The sequence below is a fragment of the Heptranchias perlo genome, unplaced genomic scaffold (genome assembly GCF_035084215.1).
Source record: "Heptranchias perlo isolate sHepPer1 unplaced genomic scaffold, sHepPer1.hap1 HAP1_SCAFFOLD_640, whole genome shotgun sequence".
NCBI classification, from domain to species: Eukaryota; Metazoa; Chordata; class Chondrichthyes; order Hexanchiformes; family Hexanchidae; genus Heptranchias; species Heptranchias perlo.
In genome coordinates, this window is record NW_027139667.1 from 350 (window position 1) to 21,514 (window position 21,165).

Here is a 21,165-nt window from a genome sequence, read left to right on the forward strand (position 1 = left end):
TGGAGGGTGGGACCGGGCGCGGCGCTGCCGGGTCCTAGTGCCCGGCACGATGGACGATATTTGTTGACCACCGGGTCCTAGTGCCTCCCGCATCCAAGTCTGCAGCCGCCGCCTGATCCCAGAGTTTAAACTGCGGGTTCAGATTTCTCAACTCCGCAATGAACCTGGTTTAATACAAATAAAATGAAAGACCATAAAGCCCTTACAATGCCAGCGATATTTGTTTCAATTCCCCTTCTCTGTGGGTGGCTGACATTGTTTTCTGCTGATTATTCCTCGCTGCACAGGGGACAGACTGTTCCGGATCCCCCTCTGTACAGATTGCGGTGTTTGTTCCGGATCCCCCTCTGTACAGATTGCGGTGTTTGTTCCGGATCCCCCTCTGTACAGATTGCGGTGTTTAATCCGGATCCCCCTCTGTACAGATTGCGGTGTTTAATCCGGATCCCCCTCTGTACAGATTGCGGTGTTTGTTCCGGATCCCCCTCTGTACAGATTGCGGTGTTTAATCCGGATCCCCCTCTGTACAGATTGCGGTGTTTAATCCGGATCCCCCTCTGTACAGATTGCGGTGTTTAATCCGGATCCCCCTCTGTACAGATTGCGGTGTTTGTTCCGGATCCCCCTCTGTACAGATTGCGGTGTTTGTTCCGGATCCCCCTCTGTACAGATTGCGGTGTTTAATCCGGATCCCCCTCTGTACAGATTGCGGTGTTTAATCCGGATCCCCCTCTGTACAGATTGCGGTGTTTAATCCGGATCCCCCTCTGTACAGATTGCGGTGTTTAATCCGGATCCCCCTCTGTACAGATTGCGGTGTTTAATCCGGATCCCCCTCTGTACAGATTGCGGTGTTTAATCCGGATCCCCCTCTGTACAGATTGCGGTGTTTAATCCGGATCCCCCTCTGTACAGATTGCGGTGTTTAATCCGGATCCCCCTCTGTCCAGGGACTGATCCGGATTCCCCGCCCCCTTACGACGCGTGTTAATGAGGGAGACGGGAGGCGCTAGGACCCGCCGGCAGCACTGACGCAGCATCTCTGCCATCAGCTGCTGAAAGTGACCGGGGACTGGCGGCTGCTCCCGGGGCCCATCCGCGTACCGGGGACCGGGGCCCATCCGGAGCCGGCTCCATGAGGCAGACCCAGGGCCAGGCGGCGACCCCCAGCCAGAACCCCAGGACCCCGAGCTCGGCCAGCGGGATGGGTCCGAGCAGCAAACGGCTGCACCAGCGGGTAAGGAGGGTGGGCTGAGGGTCTGAGCACCACCGGTAATGGTGACAGTGACAGTGTCGGTAATAGTGACAGTGTCGGTAATAGTGACAGTGTCGGTAATGGTGACAGTGTCGGTAATGGTAATGGTGACAGTGACAGTGTCGGTAATGGTGACAGTGTCGGTAATGGTGACAGTGTCGGTAATGGTGACAGTGACAGTGTCGGTAATAGTGACAGTGTCGGTAATGGTGACAGTGTCGGTAATGGTAATGGTGACAGTGACAGTGTCGGTAATGGTGACAGTGTCGGTAATGGTGACAGTGTCGGTAATGGTGACAGTGACAGTGTCGGTAATAGTGACAGTGTCGGTAATGGTGACAGTGTCGGTAATGGTGACAGTGTCGGTAATGGTGACAGTGACAGTGTCGGTAATAGTGACAGTGTCGGTAATGGTGACAGTGTCGGTAATGGTGACAGTGACAGTGTCGGTAATGGTGACAGTGTCGGTAATGGTGACAGTGTCGGTAATGGTGACAGTGTCGGTAATGGTGACAGTGTCGGTAATGGTGACAGTGACAGTGTCGGTAATGGTAATAGTGACAGTGTCGGTAATGGTGACAGTGACAGTGTCGGTAATGGTGACAGTGTCGGTAATGGTGACAGTGACAGTGTCGGTAATGGTGACAGTGACAGTGTCGGTAATGGTGACAGTGTCGGTAATGGTGACAGTGACAGTGTCGGTAATGGTGACAGTGTCGGTAATGGTGACAGTGACAGTGTCGGTAATGGTAACGGTGACAGTGTCGGTAATGGTAACGGTGACAGTGTCGGTAATGGTAACGGTGACAGTGTCGGTAATGGTGACAGTGACAGTGTCGGTAATGGTGACGGTGACAGTGTCGGTAATGGTAACGGTGACAGTGTCGGTAATGGTAACGGTGACAGTGTCGGTAATGGTAACGGTGACAGTGACCGTTACCATTACCGACACTGTCACTGTCACTGTCACCGTTACCATTACCGACACTGTGACAGTGACAGTGTCGGTAATGGTAACGGTGACGGTGACAGTGTCGGTAATGGTAACGGTGACGGTGACAGTGTCGGTAATGGTAACGGTGACGGTGACAGTGTCGGTAATGGTAATGGTGACGGTGACAGTGTCGGTAATGGTAACGGTGACAGTGTCGGTAATGGTAACGGTGACAGTGACCGTTACCATTACCGACACTGTCACTGTCACTGTCACCGTTACCATTACCGACACTGTGACAGTGACAGTGTCGGTAATGGTAACGGTGACGGTGACAGTGTCGGTAATGGTAACGGTGACGGTGACAGTGTCGGTAATGGTAACGGTGACGGTGACAGTGTCGGTAATGGTAACGGTGACGGTGACAGTGTCGGTAATGGTAACGGTGACGGTGACAGTGTCGGTGACGGTGACAGTGTCGGTAATGGTAATGGTGACGGTGACAGTGTCGGTAATGGTAACGGTGACGGTGACAGTGTCGGTAATGGTAATGGTGACAGTGTCGGTAATGGTGACGGTGACAGTGACAGTGACAGTGTTGGTGTCGGTGTCTGACAGGGCTCGACAGACTGGATGCAGGGAGGATGTTTCCCCTGGCTGGGGGGTCCAGAGCGAGAGGTCACAGTCTCAGGATACGGGGTAGGACATTTAGGACTGAGATGAGGAGAAATTTCTTCACTCAGAGGGTGGTGAACCTGTGGAATTCTCTACCACAGAAGGCTGTGGAGGCCAAGTCACTGAATATATTTAAGAAGGAGCGAGATAGATTTCTAGACACAAAAGGCATCAAGGGGCATGGGGAAGAGAGCGGGAATATGGTATTGAGATAGAGGATCAGCCATGATCATATTGAGTGGGGGAGCAGGCTCGAAGGGCCGAAAGGCCTACTCCTGCTCCTATTTTCTATGTTTGGCCTACTCCTGCTCCTATTTTCTATGTTTCTATGTGGCCTTGTCGGTGGCCATGTTGGTGATAGTCAAGGTAATACTGGGAGTATTAGTGTAAGAGCAGTAATATATAATAGTAATAAAATGTGGGTAACTGTATAATGGATCAGTGTGTGTGGGTGCACTAATAGACCAATAGAGTCATGTGTAGGGGGTTGTCGCCTGTGAGCGCGGCGACGGGACCAGTTTCTGACGTGGTCTGTGTGGGTGGAATGATGTCCCAACACATTGAGCAAGTTCCCAGTGCTGGAATGTGACAGTGTTGTAATTTTGCTCCAAGCCTCAGGGACAGGCCCTGTGTTCAAGGCCTGTGTAAAATGATGCTCCAGTCTCTTGCCCTGATTGGGGAGGGTGTATGAGAGGCACAGGGGGGGCAGTGCACCTCTCCTGCCACAACTGGTCACATTCCTCGGCTGATAAGAGCACCATTTGTGGAGGCCATCGGCCTGCTCTGTCAAGCTCCATGCTGGGAGGGGAAGTTCACACTGGGACCAGAGGGACTGAAATGCAGAGCAAAGATTGTAAACCCTTTTTGTGAGGCTGTTCGAAGCCCCAGACAATGAGTTTCTTACTAGAGGGGGCAGGGGAGAGTGAGCAAGAGTATTGAGTTCACAAAGGAGAGGGAGGCCATAATAGCTCATCTGTTCAGGGACACCCCACAGTCTCTCCCCTTCCCCTCATCAGAGACCCCCCACGATCCCTAACCAGTGCCGCTGGATTAGGGAAGCTCCGTGCCCCTTGACAGGAAGTGCCTGGATGTCCCAGTGAGGCTAGAATGGGCTTGACTGTGAGGTCCCCACAGTCAAATATCGTCCGACTTTCCTGCTCTAACCTCACGCATGAGGAATGGTGTCTTTACGGAGACAGTGTGGGAGAGTCAGGAATGATGTGTTGAGAGAGACAGTGTGTGGGAGAGTCAGGAGGAATGAGAACTGGGGAATGTATTATGGAACCAGCACTGACTTTTTTTATTCGTTCATGGGATGTGGGCGTCGCTGGCGAGGCCGGCATTTATTGCCCATCCCTAATTGCCCTTGAGAAGGTGGTGGTGAGCCGCCTTCTTGAACCGCTGCAGTCCATGTGGTGAAGGTTCTCCCACAATGCTGTTAGGAAGGGAGTTCCAGGATTTTGACCCAGCGACGATGAAGGAACGGCGATATATTTCCAAGTCGGGATGGTGTGTGACTTGGAGGGGAACGTGCAGGTGGTGGTGTTCCCATGTACCTGCTGCCCTTGTCCTTCTAGGTGGTAGAGGTCGCGGGTTTGGGAGGTGCTGTCGAAGAAGCCTTGGCGAGTTGCTGCAGTGCATCCTGTGGATGGTACACACTGCAGCCACAGTGCGCCGGTGGTGAAGGGAGTGAATGTTTAGGGTGGTGGATGGGGTGCCAATCAAGCGGGCTGCTTTATCTTGGATGACGTCGAGCTTCTTGAGTGTTGTTGGAGCTGCACTCATCCAGGCAAGTGGAGAGTATTCCATCACACTCCTGACTTGTGCCTTGTAGATGGTGGAAAGGCTTTGGGGAGTCAGGAGGTGAGTCACTCGCCGCAGAATACCCAGCCTCTGACCTGCTCTCGTAGCCACAGTATTTATATGGCTGGTCCAGTTAAGTTTCTGGTCACTGGTGACCCCAGGATGTTGATGGTGGGGGATTCGGTGATGGTAATGCTGTTGAATGTTAAGGGTTAGACTCTCTCTTGTTGGAGATGGTCATTGCCTGGCACTTGTCTGGCATGAATGTTACTTGCCACTTATCAGCCCAAGCCTGGATGTTGTCCAGGTCTTGCTGCATGTGGGCATGGACTGCTTCATTATTTGAGGGGGTGTGAATGGAACTGAACACTGTGCAATCATCAGCAAACATCCCCATTTCTGACCTTATGATGGAGGGAAGGTCATTGATGAAGCAGCTGAAGATGGTTGGGCCGAGGACACTGCCCTGAGGAACTCCTGCAGCAATGTCCTGGGGCTGAGATGATTGGCCTCCAACAACCACTACCATCTTCCTTTGTGCTAGGTATGACTCCAGCCAATGGAGAGTTTTCCCCCTGATTCCCATTGACTTCAATTTTACCAGGGCTCCTTGGTGCCACACTCCGTCAAATGCTGCCTTGATGTCAAGGGCAGTCACTCTCACCTCACCTCTGGAATTCGGCTCTTTTGTCCATGTTTGGACCAAGGCTGTAATGAGGTCTGGAGCCGAGTGGTCCTGGCGGAACCCAAACTGAGCATCGATGAGCAGGTTATTGGTGAGTAAGTGCCGCTTGATAGCACTGTCGACGACACCTTCCATCACTTTGCTGATGATTGAGAGTAGACTGATGGGGCGGTAATTGGCCGGATTGGATTTGTCCTGCTTTTTGTGGACATGACATACCTGGGCAATTTTCCACATTGTCGGGTGGATGCCAGTGTTGTAGCTGTACTGGAACAGCTTGGCTGGAGGTGCAGCTAGTTCTGGAGCACAAGTCTTCAGCACTACAGCCGGGATGTTGTCAGGGCCCATAGCCTTTGCTGTATCCAGTGCACTCAGCCGTTTCTTGATATCACGTGGAGTGAATCGAATTGACTGAAGACTGGCTTCTGTGATGGTGGGGATATCTGGAGGAGGCCGAGATGGATCATCCACTCGGCACTTCTGCCTGAAGATGGTTGCAAACGCTTCAGCCTTGTCTTTTGCACTCACGAGCTGGACTCCGCAATCATTGAGGATGGGAATGTTTACAGAGCCACCTCCTCCCGTTAGTTGTTTAATTGTCCACCACCATTCACGACTGGATGTGGCAGGACTGCAGAGCTTTGATCTGATCCGTTGGTTGTGGAATCGCTTAGCTCTGTCTACAGCATGTTGCTTCCGCTGTTTAGCATTCATGTAGTCCTGAGTTGTAGCTTAACCAGGTTGGCACCTCATTTTTCAGTACGCCTGGTGCTGCTCCTGGCATGCTCTTCTACACTCCTCATTGAACCAGGGTTGATCCCCTAGCTTGTTGGTAATGGTAGAGTGAGGAATATGCCGGGCCATGAGGTTATAGATTGTGCTGGAATACAATTCTGCTGCTGCTGATGGCCCACAGCGCCTCATGGATGCCCAGTTTTGAGCTGCGAGATCTGTTCTGAATCTATCCCATTTAGCACGGTGGTAGTGCCACACAACACGTTGGATGGTGTCCTCAGTGCGAAGATGGGACTTTGTCTCCAAGAGGACTGTGCTGCATGTGAAGAGAGAGTGTGACCCAGTGAAGCTGTAGCCTTGGGCACATTGGCGGGAGTTCGGGAGTCGGCAGCAAGCACATGGCTGGCCGAGGGTGTGGAGAGTTACTGAGCTTTTGTACCTACTACATCAGTCACTGAGCCTCGAACATAATCCACTGAAGCTCTTTGAGACGTTCCAGTGTGATGGGGTCGTGTTGAAATGGAGAGCTGGTGTTACAATGGTTCAGCTGTGCTGCTGCTCCCAGGCTGGTGGGGATGTTGGAGAGGCTCAGTCAGACTGTGCTGGGAGTTGAGAATTCATGGAACTGCTGCTGATGTGTCAGGAAGGCAGGGTATGGAGTTTAGGGCCTGGGAGACCAGCTGGAACAGGAGTGATGGGGCCTTGGAGTTCGAGGTGGGGATGAGGTGGGATTGATGGTGTGTATGTGGACTCTGGAACAGACAGCCCCGAGAAATATAGAATCATCGAAAGTTTACAGCACGGAAGAAGGCCATTCGGCCCATTGAGTCTACGCCGGCTCTGTGCAAGAGCAATCCAGCTAGTCCCACCCTGCCCTTTCCCTGTAGCCCTGCAAAATTTTTCCTTTCAAGTTCTTATCCAGTTCCCTTTTGAAGGCCATGATTGAATCTGCCTCCACCACCCCCTCGGGCAGTGCATTCCAGATCATAACCACTCACTGTGTAAAAAAGTTTTTCCTCATGTCACCTTTGGTTCTTTTGCCAATCACCTTAAATCTATGCCCTCTGGTTCTTGACCCTTCCACCAATGGGAACAGTTTCTCTCTATCTACTCTGTCTCGACCCTTCGTGATGAGTTTGAACCATTGTTCAGCACCGCTGAACCATTGTAACACCAGCTCTCCATTTCAACACCACCCCATCACGCTGGAATGTCTGAGCTTCAGTGGATTATGTTCAAGGCTCAGTGATTGATGCAGTAGGTACAAAAGCTCAGTAACTCTCCACACCCTCGGCCAGCCTTATTGTCTGAGTTGCGATCTTGGTCACGTGATGGATTTCTTTCAGAGAGTAACATTTTGGGATACAGTATATGAGTAATTTGAGACGTAAGATGTGATAAGTGTAGCATGCTTGGGCGGAAAGGTGACTTTCAACCTATGTTTCCCAAAGCTCTCCACCTCTGGCCTTTCCTCACCTCATGCCTGGAGCTGTTGTCGACTAATTGATAAAGATCCATTGCCATGATTAGTCAATAACTCCATTACTGTTGGATCATGCTATTACTTGGATAGTGGAAGGAGAACTAGATGGAACTTGGTCTTTTTTCATCTAGTAATTCCTATGTTCCCAGGGGCATGGAACCGATCAGCAATACTGTTATACAGTGACAGACCTGTACCCCAGTGTTATACAGTGACAGACCTGTACCCACCAGTACTATACCCCAGTGTTATACAGTGACAGACCTGTACCCACCAGTACTGTACCCCAGTGTTATACAGTGACAGACCTGTACCCACCAGTACTGTATCCAGTGTTATACAGTGACAGACCTGTACCCACCAGTACTGTACCCCAGTGTTATACAGTGACAGACCTGTACCCACCAGTACTGTACCCCAGTGTTATACAGTGACAGACCTGTACCCACCAGTACTGTATCCAGTGTTATACAGTGACAGACCTGTACCCACCAGTACTGTACCCCAGTGTTATACAGGGACAGACCTGTACCCACCAGTACTGTACCCGTGTTATACAGTGACAGACCTGTACCCACCAGTACTGTACCCCAGTGTTATACAGGGACAGACCTGTCCCCACCAGTACTGTACCCCAGTGTTATACAGTGACAGACCTGTCCCCACCAGTACTGTACCCGTGTTATACAGTGACAGACCTGTACCCACCAGTACTGTACCCCAGTGTTATACAGGGACAGACCTGTACCCACCAGTACTGTACCCCAGTGTTATACAGGGATAGACCTGTACCCACCAGTACTGTACCCCAGTGTTACACAGTGACAGACCTGTACCCACCAGTACTGTACCCCAGTGTTATACAGTGACAGACCTGTACCCACCAGTACTGTATCCAGTGTTATACAGTGACAGTACTGTATCCAGTGTTATACAGGGACAGACCTGTACCCACCAGTACTGTACCCCAGTGTTATACAGGGACAGACCTGTACCCACCAGTACTGTATCCAGTGTTATACAGTGACAGTACTGTATCCAGTGTTATACAGGGACAGACCTGTACCCACCAGTACTGTACCCCAGTGTTATACAGGGACAGACCTGTACCCACCATTACTGTATCCAGTGTTATACAGTGACAGTACTGTATCCAGTGTTATACAGTGACAGACCTGTACCCACCAGTACTGTACCCCAGTTATACAGGGACAGACCTGTACCCACCAGTACTGTACCCGTGTTATACAGTGACAGACCTGTACCCACCAGTACTGTACCCCAGTGTTATACAGTGACACACCTGTACTCACCAGTACTGTACCCCAGTGTTATACAGTGACACACCTGTACTCACCAGTACTGTACCCCAGTGTTATACAGTGACAGACCTGTACCCACCAGTACTGTACCCCAGTGTTATACAGGGACAGACCTGTACCCACCATTACTGTATCCAGTGTTATACAGTGACAGTACTGTATCCAGTGTTATACAGTGACAGACCTGTACCCACCAGTACTGTACCCCAGTTATACAGGGACAGACCTGTACCCACCAGTACTGTACCCGTGTTATACAGTGACAGACCTGTACCCACCAGTACTGTACCTCAGTGTTATACAGGGACAGACCTGTACCCACCAGTACTGTACCCCAGTGTTATACAGTGACACACCTGTACTCACCAGTACTGTACCCCAGTGTTATACAGTGACAGACCTGTACCCACCAGTACTGTACCCCAGTGTTATACAGGGACAGACCTGTACCCACCAGTACTGTACCCCAGTGTTATACAGTGACAGACCTGTACCCACCAGTACTGTACCCCAGTGTTATACAGCGACAGACCTGTACCCACCAGTACTGTACCCCAGTGTTATACAGGGACAGACCTGTACCCACCAGTACTGTATCCAGTGTTATACAGTGACAGTACTGTATCCAGTGTTATACAGGGACAGACCTGTACCCACCAGTACTGTACCTCAGTGTTATACAGGGACAGACCTGTACCCACCAGTACTGTACCTCAGTGTTATACAGTGACAGACCTGTACCCACCAGTACTGTACCCCAGTGTTATACAGGGACAGACCTGTACCCACCAGTACTGTACCCCAGTGTTATACAGGGACAGACCTGTACCCACCAGTACTGTACCCCAGTGTTATACAGGGACAGACCTGTACCCACCAGTACTGTACCCCAGTGTTATACAGGGACAGACCTGTACCCACCAGTACTGTACCCCAGTGTTATACAGGGACAGACCTGTACCCACCAGTACTGTACCCCAGTGTTATACAGGGACAGACCTGTACCCACCAGTACTGTACCCCAGTGTTATACAGGGACAGACCTGTACCCACCAGTACTGTACCTCAGTGTTATACAGGGACAGACCTGTACCCACCAGTACTGTACCCCAGTGTTATACAGTGACAGACCTGTACCCACCAGTACTGTACCCCAGTGTTATACAGTGACAGACCTGTACCCACCAGTACTGTACCCCAGTGTTATACAGGGACAGACCTGTACCCACCAGTACTGTACCCCAGTGTTATACAGGGACAGACCTGTACCCACCAGTACTGTACCCCAGTGTTATACAGTGACAGACCTGTACCCACCAGTACTGTACCTCAGTGTTATACAGGGACAGACCTGTACCAAACCCAGGATTGTGGTGTGAGATGTTTTTTCAGTCGATGTGGACACAATGTGTAAACCTGTCACTCCCAGTGTTACTCATGGATTAGATTGGTATTGGAGAGTGACGGTGCTCTTTGTCACTCTGGTTGGGAGTGGGGCTGAGCGTGCTTGTGTACAGTTGAAGTATTGATTGCTGTAGGTGGCGGTTAATCTGAGTGATTCTTCCCCGCCACAGTCCTGGATTCGAGCTTCCTGTTGTATGTTTATGGCCTGCTTTAATCGTTTTTACACAGGCAACTCGGACAACGGGCTGAGCTGAGATTTCCTGTCCCAGTGGTTTGTCCAGCTGTTTTGAAGTGGACGCTCCCAGGGGGTTGGGTGGGGGAATGTGTCATTCACGGCCACCCCTTCAAACTTTGCTCATGGTCAATTATTGGTGGCTCAAGCCATTCGGAAGTTTGTTAGATCCGGGACTGACGCCCCAATCCCGACGGCACCCAGGACCTCCGCCCAATGGCTGTAGATATTGATACTGGGTGACGTCACGGTCAAGTCTGCCTGGCTCTGTGTTGTCTTGCTCTCTACAGATTTATTGGCAGTGTGCTGACCTCGCAGGAGTGGGGCAGTGCGCGGTATTGAGTGCTCTGTCTGGGTTTATTGGCAGTGTGCTGACCTCGCAGGAGTGGGGCAGTGCGCGGTATTGAGTGCTCTGTCTGGGGTTTATTGGCAGTGTGCTGACCTCGCAGGAGTGGGGCAGTGCGCGGTATTGAGTGCTCTGTCTGGGGTTTATTGGCAGTGTGCTGACCTCGCAGGAGTGGGGCAGTGCTTTGTCTGGGTTTTACACCAATGTTACTCATTGTTGTGTTTTGTTTGCAGACTCCACACATGAGCAGCAGGATGAGCAGTGAGACAGGGGGCGGGAAGCCCCTGAAGGTGGGATCTCGTGTGGAGGTGATCGGGAAGGGGCACCGTGGCACTGTTGCTTATGTGGGTGCCACAATGTTTGCCTCGGGGAAGTGGGTTGGAGTGATCCTGGACGATGCAAAGGGCAAAAATGACGGGACTGTGCAAGGCAAGCGGTACTTCACCTGCGAGGAAAGTCACGGCATCTTCGTGCGACAGTCACAGGTACATGTTCCCTCTGGGGTCGGGTTAGGGGGAAGGTTTGAGGTAGGCACGCAAGGGGGGAGGGGTTAGGGAGGGAAAGGTTTAGGGATCCAAGGAGGGAAAAGTTTAGGGGTCCGGGGAGGGGGAGATGAGTGGTTGTTTAGGGTTTGCAGACGCTGGGGTTGGAGTTTGGGGGGATGGGGTTTGTGGAGATTTGGGGGGGTGGGGTTGAAGATTGGGATTTGGAGGGTTTGGTTTTGGGGAGGTTGGGGGAGGGGTTGGAATTTAGAGGTGGGTTAGGACTTCGGGGGATTGGAGTTTGGGAAGTTTCGAACAGTTGGAGTCTGGGAATCTAAGAACATAAGAAATAGGAGCAGGAGTCGGCCATCCGGCCCCTCGAGCCTGCTCCGCCATTCAATCAGATCCTGGCTGAACTTCTACCTCAATGCCATTTTCCTGCACTATCCCCATATCCCTTGATGCCTTTAATATCTGGAAATCTATCGATCTCTGTTTTGAATGTACTCAATGACTGAGCCTCCACAGCCCTCTGGGGTAGAGAATTCCAAAGATTCACCACCCTCTGAGTGAAGAAATTTCTCCTCATCTCAGTCCTAAATGGCCGACCCCATATCCTGAGACTGTGACCCCTGGTTCCAGACTCCCCAGCCAGGGGAAACATCCTTCCTGCATTTACCCTGTCGAGCCCTGTAAGAATTTTGCATGTTTCAATGAGATTGCCTCTCATTGTTCTAAACTCCAGAGAATACAGGCCTAGTCTACTCAATCTCTCCTCATACGACAATCCCGCCATCCCAGGAATCAGTCTGGTGAACCTTCGTTGTACTCCCTCTATGGCAAGTATATCTTTCTTAGGTAAGGAGACCAAAATTGTACACAATACTCCAGGTGCGGTCTCACCAAGGCCCTGTATAACTGCAGTAAGTCTTCTTTACTCCCGAACTCAAATCCTCTTGTAATAAAGGCCAACATACCATTTGCCTTCCGAATTGCTTGCTGCACCTGCATATTAGCTTTCAGTGACTCATGTTTTTTTTTTATTGGTTCATGGGATGTGGGCGTCGCTGGCGAGGCCGGCATTTATTGCCCATCCCTAATTGCCCTTGAGAAGGTGGTGGTGAGCCGCCTTCTTGAACCACTGCAGTCCATGTGGTGACGGTTCTCCCACAATGCTGTTAGGAAGGGAGTTCCAGGATTTTGACCCAGCAATGATGAAGGAACGGCGATATATTTCCAAGTCGGGATGGTGTGTGACTTGGAGGGGAACGTGCAGGTGGTGTTGTTCCCATGTACCTGCTGCCCTTGTCCTTCTAGGTGGTAGAGGTCGCGGGTTTGGGAGGTGCTGTCGAAGAAGCCTTGGCGAGTTGCTGCAGTGCATCCTGTGGATGGTACACACTGCAGCCACAGTGCGCCGGTGGTGAAGGGAGTGAATGATTAGGGTGGTGGATGGGGTGCCAATCAAGCGGGCTGCTTTGTCCTGGATGGTGTCGAGCTTCTTGAGTGTTGTTGGAGCTGCACTCATCCAAGCAAGTGGAGAGTATTCCATCACACTCCTGACTTGTGCCTTGTAGATGGTGGAAAGTCTTTGGAGAGTCAGGAGGTGAGTCACTCGTCACAGAATACCCAGCCTCTGACCTGCTCTCGTAGCCACAGTATTTATATGGCTGGTCCAGTTAAGTTTCTGGTCACTGGTGACCCCCAGGATGTTGATGGTGGGGGATTCGGCGATGGTAATGCCGTTGAATGTCAAGGGGAGGTGGTTAGACTCTCTCTTGTTGGAGATGGTCATTGCCTGGCACTTGTCTGGCGCGAATGTTACTTGCCACTTCTGAGCCCAAGCCTGGATGTTGTCCAGGACTTGCTGCATGTGGGCTCGGACTGCTTCATTATCTGAGGGGTTGCGAATGGAACTGAACACTGTGCAATCATCAGCGAACATCCCCATTTCTGACCTTATGATGGAGGGAAGGTCATTGATGAAGCAGCTGAAGATGGTTGAGCCTAGGACACTGCCCTGAGGAACTCCTGCAGCAATGTCCTGGGGCTGAGATGATTGGCCTCCAACAACCACTACCATCTTCCTTTGTGCTAGGTATGACTCCAGCCACTGGAGAGATTTTCCCCTGATTCCCATTGACTTCAATTTTACTAGGGCTCCTTGGTGCCACACTCGGTCAAATGCTGCCTTGATGTCAAGGGCAGTCACTCTCACCTCACCTCTGGAATTCAGCTCTTTTGTCCATGTTTGGACCAAGGCTGTAATGAGGTCTGGAGCCGAGTGGTCCTGGCGGAACCCAAACTGAGCATCGGTGAGCAGGTTATTGGTGAGTAAGTGCCGCTTGATAGCACTGTCGACGACACCTTCCATCACTTTGCTGATGATTGAGAGTGGACTGATGGGGCGGTAATTGGCTGGATTGGATTTGTCCTGCTTTTTGTGGACATGACATACCTGGGCAATTTTCCACATTGTCGGGTAGATGCCAGTGTTGTAGCTGTACTGGAACAGCTTGGCTGGAGGTGCAGCTAGTTCTGGAGCACAAGTCTTCAGCACTACAGCCGGGATGTTGTCGGGGCCCATAGCCTTTGCTGTATCCAGTGCACTCAGCCGTTTCTTGATATCACGTGGAGTGAATCGAATTGGCCGAAGACTGGCTTCTGTGATGGTGGGGATATCGGGAGGAGGCCGAGATGGATCATCCACTCGGCACTTCTGGCTGAAGATGGTTGCAGACACCCAGGTCCTTTTGAACATCAACATTTCCCAATATCTCACTATTTAAAAAATTATCTGCATTTCTGTTTTTCCTACCAAAGTGGATAACTTCCACATTTTTCCACATTATATTCCATCTGCCATATTCTTGCCCACTCACTTAGCCTGTCTATACCCCCTTGAAGCTTCTTTGCATCCTCCTCACAACTCACATTCCCACTCAGTTTTGTGTCATCAGCAAACTTAGAAATATTACATTTGGTTCCCTCATCCAAATCATTGATATATATTGTAGCCTACTCCTGCACTATCCCCTCATTACAGCCTTGGTCCAAACATGGACAAAAGAGCTGAATTCCAGAGGTGAGGTGAGAGAGACTGCCCTTGACATCAAGACAGCATTTGACCGAGTGTGGCACCAAGGAGCCCTGGTAAAATTGAAGTCAATGGGAATCAGGGGGAAAACTCTCCAGTGGCTGGAGTCATACCTAGCACAAAGGAAGATGGTAGTGGTTGTTGGAGGCCAATCATCTCAGCCCCAGGGCATTGCTGCAGAAGTTCCTCAGGACAGTGTCCTCGGCCCAACCATCTTCAGCTGCTTCATCAATGACCTTCCCTCCTTTTATAAGGTCAGAAATGGGGATGTTCGCTGATGATTGCACAGTGTTCAGTTCCATTCGCAACAGATAATGAAACAGTCCGTGCCCACATGCAGCAAGACCTGGACAACATCCAGACTTGGGCTGATAAGTGGCAAGTAACATTCATGCCAGACAAATGCCAGGCAACGACCATCTCCAACAAGAGAGAGTCTAACCACCTCCCCTTGACATTCAACGGCATTACCATCGCCGAATCCCCCACCATCAACATCCTGGGGGTCACCATTGACCAGAAACTTAACTGGACCAGCCACATAAATACTGTGGCTGCAAGAGCAGGTCAGAGGCTGGGTATTCTGTGGCGAGTGACTCACCTCCTGACTCCCCAAAGCCTTTCCACCATCTACAAGGCACAAGTCAGGAGTGTGATGGAATACTCTCCATTTGCCTGGATGAGTGCAGCTCCAACAACACTCAAGAAGCTCAACACCATCCAGGACAATGCAGCCCGCTTGATTGGCACCCCATCCACCACCCTAAACATTCACTCCCTTCACCACCGGCGCACTGTGGCTGCAGTGTGTACCATCCACAGGATGCACTGCAGCAACTCGCCAAGGCTTCTTCGACAGCACCTCCCAAACCCACGACCTCTACCACCTAGAAGGACTAGGGCAGCAGGCACATGGGAACACTACCTGCACGTTCCCCTCCAAGTCACACACCATCCCGACTTGGAAATATATCGTCGTCCCTTCATCGTCGCTGGGTCAAAATCCTGGAACTCCCTTCCTAACAGCACTGTGGGAGAACCGTCACCACACGGACTGCAGCGGTTCAAGAAGGCGGCTCACCGCCACCTTCTCAAGGGCAATAAATGCCGGCCTCGCCAGCAACGCCCACATCCCATGAACGAATAAAAAAAAAATAGCCAGGCCCGAGCACCGATCCCTGCGGTGCCTCACCAGTCACAGTCTGCCAACCTGAAAAAGACCCGTTTATTCCTACTCTCTGTTCCCTGTCTGTTAACCAATTCTCAATCCATGTCAATATATTACTTCCAATCCCATGTGCTCTAACTTTGTTCACCAACCTCCTGTGTGGGACCTTATCAAAAGCCTTCTGAAAATCCAAGTACACCACATCCACTGGTTCTCCCCTATCTATTCTACCAGTTACATCCTCAAAAAACTCCAATAGGTTTGTCAAACATGATTTCCCTTTCATAAATTCATGTTGACTCTGCCAAATCCTATTATTATTTTCCAAGTGTCGTGTTATCACATCCTTTATAATAGATTCTAGCATTTTCCCCATTGCTGATGTCAGACGAACTGGTCTGTTTTTTTCTCTCCCTCCTTTTTTAAAGATGTGGAGATGCCGGTGATGGACTGGGGTTGACAATTGTAAACAATTTTACAACACCAAGTTATAGTCCAGCAATTTTATTTTAAATTCACAAGCTTTCGGAGATTTTCTCCTTCCTCAGGTAAATAGTGGGGTTACATTTTCTCCTTCCTCAGGTAAATAGTGGGGTTACATTTGCCACCCTCCAATCTGCAGGAACCATTCCAGAATCTATAGAATTTTGGATGATGACAACCAATGCATCCACTATCTCTATAGCCACCTCTTTCAAAACCCTGGGATGTCGATCATCAAGTCTTTGGGATTTATCGATTTTCAGGCCCATTCATTGCTTTATTTTTTTGGGGGGGGGAGTTGGAGTTTTTGAGGGGGGGGTTGGAGTTTGGGGATTTGGAGTGCAGGCTCTCTGTGGTTTGTGATTTTTTTTTTTTGTTTATTCTGTTTCAGATCCAGATTGTTGAAGATGGAGGCGACACCACTTCTCCTGAAACCCCACAGGAACCATCTGCCTCCAAGGTTCCCAAACGAGGTAGGAGATCCTGTCTCCTGGGGGCAGTGTGGGCTGTGTTACCAACTCTCATTGTTCAGCCCCATGTTTGAAGAATAGCCAGTTGGATGATGGGTCAGTGGGTGGTCAGCAGCCATGGGACAGAATCCTGCCAGAGTGGGGGATTTGGGAAAGGGAGAGGGATGGTTTTGGGGAAGATAGGATTTACAACACGGAAACAGGCCGTTCGGCCCATCCAGTCCATGGCGGGATTTACCCTCCACTCGAGCAAATAGTCCGAATCACATTTCTCCTCCCTGTTCCCATTCCCTTTTCCTTCATTCCCCCCCCACCCCCACCCTACTGTTCAATCTAATCTTCAATGTTGGTATTATTTCTGCCTCAATCACTAACTGTACCTCATTGGAATGAAGTTCTTAATGCTGGGATTGATGTTTTTTCACTGATATTTAGTACCTGCCACTTCAAAGCAGAAAGTAACTGCATCCTTTTAATTAGAGGTTTTGTGTTTTACTTTCTGTTGATTCTTTCAGGTACGGGTGCAAGTCAAGGAGATGTGCAAATATTCCATCTTCCTTGCACACGGCGGAGAGGGTTGATGAGGGGAGTGTGGTTGATGTTGTGTATATGGACTTTCAGAAGGCATTTGATAAAGTGCCACACGATAGACTTGTTAACAAAATTAGAGCCCATGGGATTAAAGGGTCAGTGAGAGTGTGGATATAAAACTGGCTCAGGGACAGAAAGCAGAGAGTAGTGGTGAACGGTTGTTTTTCAGACTGGAGGGAAGTTTACAGTGGTGTTCCCCAGGGGTCAGTATTAGGACCACTGCTCTGATATATATTAATGACCTGGACTTGGATATAGAGGGTATAATTTCAAAGTTTGCAGATCACATACAACTCGGAAATGAAGTAAACAATGTGGAGGATAGTAACAGACTTCAGGAGGACAGAGACAGACTGGTGAAATGAGCAGACACATGGGGATGCAATTTAATGCAGAGAAGTGTGAAGCGATACATTTCGGTAGGAAGAATGAGGAGAGGCAAAATAAACTAAATGGTACAATTTTAAAGGGGGTGCAGGAACAGAGAGATCTGGGGGTATATGTACACAAATCATTGAAGGTGGCAGGACAGGTTGAGAAAGTGGTTAAAAAAGCATATGGGATCCTGGGCTTTATAAATAGAGGCACAGAGTACAAAAGTATGGAAGTCATGATGAACCTTTATAAAACACTGGTTTGGCCACAACTGGAGTATTGTGTCCAGTTCTGGGCACTGCACTTTAGGAAAGATGTGAAGGCCTTAGAGAGGGTGCAGAAGAGATTTACTAGATTGATTCCAGGGATGAGGGACTTTAGTTACGTGGATAGACTGGAGAAGCTGGGGTTGTTCTCCTTGGAACAGAGACGGTTAAGGGGAGATTTGATCGAGGTATTCAAAATCATGAAAGGTTTTGACAGAGTGAATAAGGAGAAACTGTTCCCATTGGTGGAAGGGTCAAGGACCAGAGGACACAGATTTAAGGTGATCAGTAAAAGAGCCAGAGGGGAGATGAGGAAACATTTTTTTACGCAGTGAGTTGTGATGATCTGGAATTCACTGCCTGAAAGGGCGGTGGAAGCAGATTCAATAATAACTTTCAAAAGGGAATTGGATAAATACTTGAAGGGGAAAAATTTACAGGGATAAGGGGAAAGAGCAGAGGAGTGGGATTAATTGGATAACTCTTTCAAAGAGCCAGCACAGGCACGATGGGCCAGTACCTTACCTACTGTGATACTAACCCTGAAGTGAATCCCACAGCTCCTGATCTCTCACCATTAAGAAAACACTCTAATCTATCTCTTTCTCAGATCCAAGGTAGATGACCTCACACTCCCCACACTGAACTCCATCTGCCACAGTTTTACCCACTCACTGAATCTGTGAATGCCCCTTCATTTCTTGCTCATGAGGGAGGGGGCGGAGTATCTAGACCTCGGTCACATCTCGTACAGAGGTACAGGATCAGAACAGGGTTGGTGTGACCGATAGTGTACAGAGTAAGGGGAACCCAGTGAGATAGAGAACGAGGATTCGCAGAAACTGGTCCTATCCAACAGGTCCAATGTACTTTACCTGTGAGGATAAGGATAAAGACTGTCTGAAGGACAGACAGAATGGTGATCATGGCACCCTGGAGCAGGAGGCTGTCCAAAGGGAGGAGGAGGAGAAGGAGGAGAAGTGTGATATGGTAATTATAGGGGATTCAGTAATTCGGGAGACAGATAGCATCCTTTGTAAGCAGGATCGAGAGTCCCCACTTGGCGTGTTGCCTACCTGGTGCCAGGTTGAGGGGTATCTCAAACTGGCTTGAAATGATTTGGAGAGGGGGAGGATCCAGTCGTTGTGGTCCATGTTGGGACCAACAACATAGGAAAGAGTAATTTTCGAAAGGGAATTGGATAAATACTTGAAGGGAACAAATTTACAGGGATATGGGGAAAGAGCAGGGGAGTGGGGACTAATTGGATAGCTGTTACAAAGAGCTGGTACAGGCACGATGGGCTGAATGGCCTCCTCCTGTGCTGTACCAACGATGATACTGTGACGATCACTCTTGGTTACTCACCTTTCTTTTTCTTTTTCAGAGATAACTGAGACTCCTAAAAGCAGCAAGCTGGTGAGTGAGATTGACTGAAACTGCAAAAAAGGACTTGCTGCCCTTTGAGGCAATTCTGTCCTTTTACACATTGAAGATGTTTCTATTCTCTTGATACAGCAACCAGGTCACGTCACTGCCCGAGTGACAGGGACCGGGTCACGTCACTGCCCTAGTGACAGGGACCGGGTCACGTCACTGCCCTAGTGACAGGGACCGGGTCACGTCACTGCCCTAGTGACAGGGACCGGGTCACGTCACTGCCCTAGTGACAGGGACCGGGTCACGTCACTGCCCTAGTGACAGGGACACAAATCCACAACCAGTGAGCAACAGTCACCAATCCAGATTGGAAGGTTTTGTGTTTGTAGAACATCTGGTTGAGGGACGACGAGAGATGGGTATCCACAGCAACATCTGGTCAGTCAGTGTTGAGTGTCATTCCTGTCTATTCGTTCATTAGCACATTGGGGTTCCATGTGTTTTGAACAGCTCTCGGCCCAAAGCCTCCAGTTACCCCACTGAATTGACAGGCCTGAGGAGGCAGAGACCTCGCATCCAACGTTCCTCGTGACCTTGCTGCTTCCGTCCCCCGGCCGTGTCTCCCCCCCCCCCCCCCCCCCCCCCCCCCCGGCCGTGTCCCCCCCCCCCCCCCCCCGGCCGTGTCCCCCCCCCCCCCCCCCGGCCGTGTCCCCCCCCCCCCCCCCCGGCCGTGTCCCCCCCCCCCCCCCCCGCCGGCCGTGTCCCCCCCCCCCCCCCCCCCCTGGCCGTGTCCCCCCCCCCCCCCCCCCCCGGCCGTGTCCCCCCCCCCCCCCCGGCCGTGTCCCCCCCCCCCCCCCGGCCGTGTCCCCCCCCCCCCCCCGGCCGTGTCCCCCCCCCCCCCCCCCCCCCGGCCGTGTCCACCCCCCCCCCCCGGCCGTGTCCTCCCCCCCCCCCCCCCCCCCCCGGCCGTGTCTCCCCCCCCCCCCCCCCCCCCCGGCCGTGTCTCCCCCCCCCCCCCCCGGCCGTGTCCCCCCCCCCCCGGCCGTGTCTCCCCCCCCCCCCCGGCCGTGTCCCCCCCCCCCCCCCCCCGGCCGTGTGTCCCCCCCCCCCCGGCCGTGTGTCCCCCCCCCCCCCGGCCGTGTCTCTTCCCCCCCCCCCCCTCTTTCCCCCCCCCCCCGGCCGTGTCTCCCCCCTCTTCCCCCCCCCCCCCCCCCCCGGCCGCGTCTCCTCCCCCCCTTCCCCCCCCTGGCCGTGTCCCCCCCCCCCCCCCCCCCCCCCGGCCGTGTCCCCCCCCCCCCCGGCCGTGTCCCCCCCCCCCCCCCCGGCCGTGTCCCCCCCCCCCCCCCGGCCGTGTCCCCCCCCCCCCCCCCCCCCGGCCGTGTCCCCCCCCCCCCCCCCCGGCCGTGTCTCCCCCCCCCCCCCCCCCCCCGGCCGTGTCTCCCCCCCCCCCCCCCCCCGGCCGTGTCTCCCCCCCCCCCCCCCCGGCCGTGTCTCCCCCCCCCCCCCCCCCCCCCCCCCGGCCGTGTGTCCCCCCCCCCCCCCGGCCGTGTGTCCCCCCCCCCCCGGCCGTGTCTCTTCCCCCCCCCCCCCCTCTTTCCCCCCCCCCCCCGGCCGTGTCTCCCCCCTCTTCCCCCCCCCCCCCCCGGCCGCGTCTCCTCCCCCCCCCCCCCCCCTTCCCCCCCCGGCCGTGTCCCCCCCCCCCCCCCCGGCCGTGTCTCCCCCCCCCCCCCCCCCCCCCCGGCCGTGTCTCTTCCCCCCCCCCCCCCCCGGCCGTGTCTCTTTCCCCCCCCCCCCCCTGGCCGTGTCTCTTTCCCCCCCCCCCCCCCCGGCCGTGTCTCTCCCCCCCCCCCCCCCCCCCCCCACCCCCCCCCGGCCGTGTCTCTCCCCCCCCCCCCCCCCCGGCCGTGTCTCTTCCCCCCCCCCCCCCGGCCGTGTCTCTTCCCCCCCCCCCCCCCCCCCCCCCCGGCCGTGTCTCCCCCCCA

The 21,165-nt window shown here is 52.5% G+C and overlaps 1 protein-coding gene across 1 annotated transcript in view; it reads left to right on the plus strand.

Moving 5' to 3' along the window:
• Nucleotides 1-1,001: 1,001 nt before the first annotated feature.
• Nucleotides 1,002-21,165, plus strand: part of LOC137318077 (dynactin subunit 1-like) — a gene marked incomplete at its 3' end in the record, with an annotated part of 104,983 nt that continues 84,819 nt past the window's right edge. The window contains exons 1-4 of the mRNA XM_067981041.1: nt 1,002-1,237; nt 11,108-11,359; nt 16,493-16,574; nt 19,191-19,222. Of these exons, the coding sequence (XP_067837142.1) occupies nt 1,136-1,237; nt 11,108-11,359; nt 16,493-16,574; nt 19,191-19,222 (468 nt within the window). The remainder of the gene's footprint in view (nt 1,238-11,107; nt 11,360-16,492; nt 16,575-19,190; nt 19,223-21,165) is intronic.